At 37.1% G+C, this 8,763-nt stretch overlaps 1 protein-coding gene across 1 annotated transcript; it reads left to right on the forward strand.

Moving 5' to 3' along the window:
- Nucleotides 1–392: 392 nt before the first annotated feature.
- On the forward strand, nt 393–614 carry LOC116281853 (V-type proton ATPase subunit e 1). Its single transcript, XM_031680555.2, has one exon. It carries the CDS (start codon nt 393–395, stop codon nt 612–614), a length of 222 nt encoding a protein of 73 aa, XP_031536415.1.
- The last annotated feature ends 8,149 nt before the right edge of the window (nt 615–8,763 follow it).

The following is an 8,763-nucleotide window of genomic DNA, read 5'->3' on the forward strand; positions in this document are numbered from 1 at the left end:
TGACAACCTTGGAAAAGATATTGGGAGGACATATATAAGACAAAAAACTTAGTATCTTTATAGAGAGCCCTAAAAACTAATTTAAAAAAAGTTTAAAAATCAATCTATTAGTGGACAAAGGACAGAAACACTGTCCTTTTGTCCAGTGTGAACAAATAAAAAAATATCAGTGAAAATAAATATATATGAAATGTTTAAGTAGTGAACTAAGAAATGCAAGGTAAACATTAATGAGATATTTTTCTCCTAACAAACGACTAAAATAAAAACGGTCGATAACACCAAGTGTTACGATAATGTGGGGAAATTCGTATTCAATGTTGCACCTGGGACGCTTCTAGGGGAACCGAAGTGTGGCGGTGGGGCAGGGGCTGGCAGCTCCAACGACAACCATGGCATATACTGGCTTCACTGTGCCTCTCATTGTGATGGGTGTGTTCTGGGGCTTCACTGGCTTCCTGGTGCTCTGGTTCATCCCTAAGGGTCCCAGCCGGGGCGTTATCATCACCATGTTGGTGTCCTGTTCAGTTTGCTGCTATCTCTTTTGGCTGACTGTAGTTCTGGCCCAACTCAATCCTCTCTTTGGACCACAGCTGAAAAATGAAACCATCTAGTAGCTCGAGTATCACTGGCCTTGAGGAAGAACACCTACTCGCCAGTGCTCAGCCATTGAGGTCGTGAAGAGAATGCCTTTAGAGGCAAAATCACCTCCATTCCCAGACCACCTTCCTCGACTTGCCTCGTTTGGCCATCAGCTGCCTTAAACATTCACACCACACTTGAATATCTTAGTCCACAATGTAGTATTTTTTTCCTATCACCTTTTTTGCACTTTGATGAATGATGTGCCTGTTTAACCTAAACTGTGCTGCCTCCATAAAATGTTTATGTACTCTTCTGAGACAGAAAGTGCTATTCTTCTGGAAAACACGTTACTCTCTCCTTGGAACCTGTGGATTTGAAGATGGCAGCTAACAACATGGGAATCAGTGAAGTGTTTAAAAACTGTCACAAGACAGTAAGACTCCAGCGGGGCAGTCAGTAGGAAAACATGTTCAGAGGGAAAAATCTGTCTCACCAGACTTATACCAAAGTATATATATTTTCAGGATGAAATTCTTATTTCTGCTATCTTTTGAAATAAGTTATTTTTCTGCTTTCGATGGAAAAAAAAGTTGTACTTGGAAGTATAAACTGTTACCAATTTTCTGAAGCCAGTTTCACTGAATGTATCAAAATTCTATCCACTGCATGTACTTGAAACAGAAATTCTCTTTCTCTAAATTCATCATAAGGAGTTACTTCAGCTATATATTTAGCTATATGGATGTTCAACATAACTTTCTTGATAAAAGCAAAAAATTGGAAACTACTCATTAATATGTAGTTAGTGAAAAAAATAGGTGATTAGTGAATAGGTCATTAGTGAAAAAATTATTGTATATTCATACAACAGAACAATATTCAGCCATTAAAAATAATGTTGATCAATATTTATCAGCATGAGAAGATACCCACAACATAGTCTAAATTGTTAAAATTGAGTACAAAATCATATATAATTATTATGTAAATATACATACAAATGTGTGTGTATATTTATAACATAGATATGTATACATGAATAATGTACATATTATACATTTATAACTACATTAGATGGATGGGTATGAACCAAAATGGTAAGAGTACTTATCTGTTGGTAGAATTATTGGATGATTCTTATTTCTTCCCTATAATTTTCCTATACTTCATGAATTTTTTATAATCAGAATATATTTCAGTCATATTTATGTGAATATCTATATCACTCAGAGAGGCAGAGCAAGGAGAGATAACCAAGTTTGTTGACTCCAATTTACATCAGCGGAGGGTGAAGCCATTTCTTAATCTACATAGAAATGCTTCTATCACACAAGTCTAATGCCTAAATGAAAATCTTGTTTAAATGTAAGCAGAAATAAATATTAAATGTACGAGGAATAACCATTTTGAAAATGTTGCCGACCAGTTACATGTATACTCTGACCTCTGCCACCATCACCCACTTTGGGGTGTGTGACTGAACAGCCTAAAACAGCTTTTGAGAGAAACCTTGTGAAAACATTGCCTGGGGAACTGAGATCACATTTCCACTTGGTTATGAAATGGAGAATTTAATTGACTGGGTTTGATGCAAGAAAACTGCCTTTTCTGAAGAAACTGGGGAAGTTGTTAGATTCTTTATTAATCAAGAGAAAAATGTAAGATTGAGTGTCTAAATATTTTAAAATAAAAATATTTTGGAATAGATATTGCTACCTATATATGCATAGATAATAATTTTTGTTTCAATAAAATCCAAGATGTGTTTACCCTAAGGGCCATTTCTATCGACTGGGGTGAAAGAGTCTTGTTGCGTGCAAGGAAAACTGAAACTTTAAATTTCTGATTCATTTCCCTTTAAATCATCCAAATATTGCTTTTTATGGGCTATGTAATAGCCAAAGAGTCTCTAAGGGAGTATTAAAGCATTTCAAGACTTGCTTCCCTTAAAATAAAATAATAAAATAAATGTTAAAATGGAGGAAGTAGGCTCCAAGTAGCTCCACTTGATCTACAAAAGTTCTCATCAGTCCAAGATCTAAAATGTCTAAGTGGTTCTGAATTTTCTAAATTCTCCTTTCCTGTTAAGTATTGATCCTTGCATGGAGACTGCCTTGAGTGTTTAAAATCTACCTTCCTATCAGAAGAATAAACTTTGTCCCTGAAACCAGAACACCCTGTTTTTCTCTATCAGAAGTTACCTCGAGATGTTTTAGGGTAAAAATATTATACTAATCTAAACCATATGCATGCTGACATCTAAACCAAAAGACAATTTCTGAAAAATTATACCTACCTAGGAGAGTCTACTTTTCAAAACCATTGACTTGTTCAAATAGTGGAGTGTGCAGCTCATTAAGGGTCAAATTAAGAAGAACTACACATGAACAAAAGGTGGACTCCTCCCTTTATCATTATTTTTGAGATGCACATCCCTGAATAGTTGAAAGAAATCAGGTCACTTTTGCCTTAAACCGTCCTTTACCTTAATTCTCCCATAAGTGTACTTACATGAATAACTAGGGTAATTTGGAAAGGTTTAAGAAGTCTAAGATTGAAAAAGTCTTTTCTCAAACAATAGTTAAAGGCATTGTACCAATTTGTATAGCAGAAGAAATCCACCGTTAAGTTCCCCATTTCCAGGCAGCTGGAAAAGTGATTTTTCGGATTTTTGGCTGGATAAAGATGACCTCAAATCTGAAGACAGGTTGGCAGAGATAACAACATAGTATCTTTAGCAGAAGTCAGAGGAAGCCATTCAGAAATTAACTAACTCATTCCATTAATATTTACTCAGCGCCAACTATGGACAGACGATGTCTGGCAATGGTGATATAACAGCCAACTAGAGAGACATGTATTTTCAAAGAAATGGATGACTAGAGATCTGTTTGGTTTGGTAATTACAAATATTGATTCCAGGACCCTTTAGTGGCATGTTTTGTATTTTTCAGAGAAAGGAAATATGGAAGTACAAACACCCACTGATGAATCTTCATTTTTAGTCCTGAGATATTTGGTCAGTGTTGTGCATAACCACTGGTACTCTCCTAATCTGGGATCCAGTAACCTCACTCTATAGCACATATGATTCACTCAGATGTCCATTGTTTATCTTTAAATCTTTAGTCTGTATTCCACCTCTGCCCTACTCACTCCCACCTTGCCTTTGCCTCCTACTTCACCATGAAAAGTTGAAGTCATTGAACTTGTACTCTCCCAACTCTTCGCTTTGCCACTTTCGTCTATTTGTCTAGGTCCTATATTTTTAGTGCAATTCCAATAAATAATATCTGTAATATATCAGAAGAAACTTGAAAATGACATTAAAGTTCATGCAGAAAAATACATTGTCTGGATACTCAAGGAAATCTTAAAAAATAAAAATAAGTGAGAGATAATTAGTTCTACTACATAATGCAATGTATTTTAAAATCTCAACAAGTAAAAAGGTTTGCTATTCAATAAAAGATGGAAAACCAAAGGGACAGAATAAAGAGTTCAGAAACAGGCTCAAATATCTATGAAAGTTTGGCTTATGATAAAGGAGACACTTCCAACCGGGTGAGGAGGGAAGGGAAGAATTCAAAATATGATTTTGGGCCACTGGCTAACCATTGGAAAAATATTAAAACTGTATTTCTCTCATAAAAAATAAATTCCAGATGGATTAAAGATATAAATGTATAAAACAAAAGATTTGGAAGAAAGCATGAGGAATAACAAAGACTTTACCTTATCTCTTGAAACAACTGAAAAAAAGACAAATACAAGAAACAATTTTAAAACATTGGATATCAGGCAATAAAAGACAACAGTCTCTGAGAGGTGGAAACAGATGACATGAGTCCCAGGATTGCCCCAGCTCACTGCTTGGAGAGGTTCCAGGAGAGGTTTCAAGGCTGCACTATAAGAAAGGGGAAGCCAGTTAAAGTCCAGTGGTCTCTCTAAATTGAGGAGATGCAGCTGAGAGTCCAGGAAGGTCAAAGTAGGTAATGTTCAGCGTGGAGTACTAGAGAGAAAAGAGCTGCACAGAGAGAGCTCTGGAGGTCTTCAGAGGGTCCCCTTGCAGTATTCAGGTCAAAAAGGCTCAGCAAATGTATGTGAGTAAACCAGCAGAGGACCCAGACGCCGGGGAAGCAACCAAAGGTCTTGAAAGAACAATGCCTCATGAGACCTGGAAACAGCTCCTGTTTGCCACCAACCACAGTTAAAATACCTCAAAACTCACAGGGAATCAGGAAGAGTACTCAGAAGGGTTTGTCTTATTAATAGGGGAAAAATAGCCCTTGATTGAATGTTGCTCTAGTCCTGTCTAACAACATTTAACAAAATCTAAGCAGATCACTGTTTTCCCAGTAACTGTGTTCTAGAGAAAACTTAAGAACATTTACTGCAATACAAAAGAAATCAGTATCCAATAAGGTAAAATTCACAATGTCTGGCAACCAATAAAAAATTACTAGGTATGCAATGAAGCAGGAAAATATGACCCATAATGAAAAGAAAAAAAAACCATACATAGAAACTGAGCCAGAAATGACTAAGGTAATGGAATTAGTATATGAGGATTTTAAATCAGTGATTATAAATGTAATCCACACCATCAAAAAGCTGAAGAAAAGATTAAGCATTCCACGTAGAGACCTGGAAATCATCGAAAGAAACAGATCAGTTTTCTAGGAGTGAAAACTACAAGGTCTGAAATGAAAAAAAAAAAAAAAAACTGATGAGAACACCAGCATATCAGACATTGCAGAAGAAAGTATTAGTGAACTTACAGACAAAGCAATGGAAGAAAGAATGAGTCATTTCTTAAAAACAATTTTGAAATGAAGCATGTATTTAAATACATGAATAAAACAGGGAAGCCAAAAAGGAAAAAAGACTGCCCTATTTGACATATGAAAATTAGAAGCTCCTTGAAATAAAACATGAAACAAAAATTTCATTTTATTTTTCAGTTTGAATTTTTTTATTAAAATATATTTGATTTACAAAATTATATTAGTTTCAGGTGTACAACATAGTGATTCAATATTTATGCTGATTATCCTCCATTTAAAATTATTATAAAATATTTGCTATATTACTTGTGCTGCACAATATATTCCTGTATCTTATTTATTTTATACACAGTGGTTTGTACCTTTTAATCCCCTACCTCTATCTTGCCCTTTCCCCATCCCTCTTCCCACTGGTAACCACCAGTTTGTTCTCTGTATCTGTGAGTCTGTTTCTTTTCTGTAATATTCATTTGTTTTATTTTTCAGATTCCACACGTAAGTGATAACATACAATATATGTCTTTCTCTGTTTGACATTTCATTAAGCATAGTACACTCCAGGTCCATCCATGTTGTTGCAAATGGCATTAATTTCATTCTTTTCATGGCTGAATGAGTCATACTCTATTTTATAATAAAATTCTGTTTTACAATAGAAATAATGCTGCTATGAACATTGGGATGCATGTATCTTTTCTAATTAGTATTTTCACTTTCTTTGGATATATACCCAGGAGTGTAATTGCTAGATCATGTGGTAGTTCTAGTTTTAGTTTTTTTGAGGACCCTCCATACTGTTTTCCATAATGGGTGCACCAGTTTACATTCCCATCCACAGTGTACTAGGGTTCCCTTTCCAAATGCCAGTTGGCCATCTGTATGTTTTCTTTGAAAAAATAACTATTTAGGTGTTCTGCTCATTTTTTAATCAGGTTTTTTTTATATTGAGTTATATGAGCTGTTTATATATTTTGGATATATATTAGCCTCTTATTGGACGTATCATTTGCAAATATTTTCCCTCATTTAGTAGGTTGTCATTTTGTTTCATCAATGTTTTCCTCCTTTTCTGTGTAAAAACTTTTAAGTTTAATTAGGTCCACTTATTTTTCTTTTGTTCCCTTCGCCTAAGGAGACAAAAAAAAAATCACTTTGACTTATTGTCGAATGTCCTGCCTATGTTTTCTCCTAGGAGTTTTATCATTTCTAGTCTAGTATTTAGGTCTTTAATCCATTTTGAGTTTATTTTTGTATATAATGTGAGATAATGTTCCAGTTTTATTCTTTTACAGACAATAGCTGTTCAGTTTTCCCAGCACCACTTATTGAAGAGATTATATTTCCTCATTGTGTATTTTTGTCCCGTCATAGATTACTTGATCAAATGTAGGCAGATTTATTCTGTTCCACTGATCTTTGTGTTTTTGTGCCAGTACTATGCTGTTTTGATTATTGTAGCTCTGTAGTATAGTCTGAAGTCTGTGAAGATGATCCTCCAGCTTTGGTTTTTTTCCTCAAGATTGCTTTGGCTATTCGGGGTCTTCTGTGGTTCCTATTAATTTTAGGAGTATTTGTCCCAGTTCTGTGATAAAATGTCATGGGTGTTTAAATCTGTAGATTGCTTTGGGTAGTCTGGACATTTTAACAATATTAATTCTTCTAATCAATGAACATAGGATACCTTTCCATTTATTTGTATCGCCTTCAATTTCCTTCATCAGTGTTTTATAGTTTTCACAGTACAGGTCTTGTACTTCCTTGGTTAAGGTTATTCCTAGGTATTATTCTTTTGGATGCAAATTTAAACAGGATTGTCTTCTTGCTTTCTCTTTCTGAGAATTCATTATTAGTGTATAGAAAAGCAATAAATTTCTGTAGTCTCCTTCCTCTTCTGTGTCCCCTGCTAGAGGTACAGTCCCGGCCTGATTGCTTTTCCTCTTTTCCTACCTGACTCCATGTAAATCTTTCTTTACAGCCTTGGTTATAGAAGAGTCCTTCTGTCAGCCTTTCAGCAAGAGTTGCTCCACGTGTGATGTATTTTTGATGTGTTCATGAGGGGAGGTGAGCTCAGTGTCCTCTTACTCCACCATCTTGATCTCCCCAACAAACAAAATTTTAAAAAACACATAATAAAATGTGTTGAAAATATACATACTGTATTTGAGAATTAAAGGGCCTGCCTAAAATGACAAAGATTCTTAAAATTAGTAAGAAAAAAATGAACAATTTATGGAAAATGAGGGAAAATGTTATATTAGTTAGATATTGTTGTACTACAGATTACCCCCCAAATTTAGCAGTTTAAAACAACTTACAAACATCTACTAACTCACGACTTCTCTGGGTCACGATCTGGAGTGGGTTATCTGGGAGGCTCCAGCTCTGTCTTTCTCATGAAGTTTCAGTCAAGCTGTCAGCAGGGCCAAAGTCTCTGTAGGCCTGACTAGGGGAGGATCTGCTTCGAGTTCTCTCATAGGGTTGATGTCAGGCCTTAGTTCTTTGCTGGCTGTTGGCCAGAGACCTCCCTTTCTTCCCATATGGGCCTCTCTCTAAGCTGCCTGGGTGTCTTCATGACATGCACGCTTCTCCCAGTGTGAGTGATGAGAGAGAGACAGACAGAGAGACAGAGTAAGAGAGATCTCAAAACAAAAGCCACAGTGTATTTTTTAACCTAATCTTGGAAGTGACACACCATTCCTTCTGCCATATTCTTTCTTTTAGTTACACAGACCAGTGCTGGTACACTAAGGGAAGGACTACACAAGAGTCTGAATAATGGGAGTTGAGGATGTTGGGGCCATTTTAGAGGCTGCATACACAGATATAAACACACAGTTCACAGACCAAGAAACACAGTTGGCCGATAAACACATTAAAAGCTATCTAAGACTTCCGGGCAAGATGGCGGAGTAGAAGGAAGCTTGTAAGCCACCCTCTCCCACAAATACACCAAGACCCACATCTACAGACCCACTCAGCCAACCAGAGCACCTGCAGAACTCCAACAGATCATCGCCCTCTTCAAAAGATAAAGACGCCAAAAATCTGGTAGGAGAAAAGGAAAAAAGAAAGAACAAAAGGCAAAGCAGCGCGGGACGGGTCCCGCAGGGAGGGAGCGGCAAAGGAGGACTGGCGCTTCCTCGCTGGGTCTCCCCTCTCCAACTGAGAGGCCAGCGGGACGGAGGGGGAGCCTCCGAGGCTCGGATCTGTACAGAGCAGCCCTTGTCTGACAGAACTAAGTTAAATGGGCACAGAGCGTCCCCCCGACAACCAGCCTGAGACGCGGGCCGGCAGCAGCGGGCAGGGCCAGGCTGCATAATCTGGGCGGAGGACGGGGGCGGCTGCACGGAGGAAACTCCGGGGGACTGCAAGGGGCTGAGCGCCGGGGCTG

Source organism: Vicugna pacos, chromosome 9 (assembly GCF_048564905.1).
Source record: "Vicugna pacos chromosome 9, VicPac4, whole genome shotgun sequence".
In the NCBI taxonomy this organism is placed as follows: Eukaryota; Metazoa; Chordata; class Mammalia; order Artiodactyla; family Camelidae; genus Vicugna; species Vicugna pacos.

Coding starts and splice junctions, on each gene's coding strand:
- LOC116281853 (XM_031680555.2), top strand. CDS start 393: ATGGCATATACTGGCTTCACTGTGCCTCTCATTGTGATGGGTGTGTTC.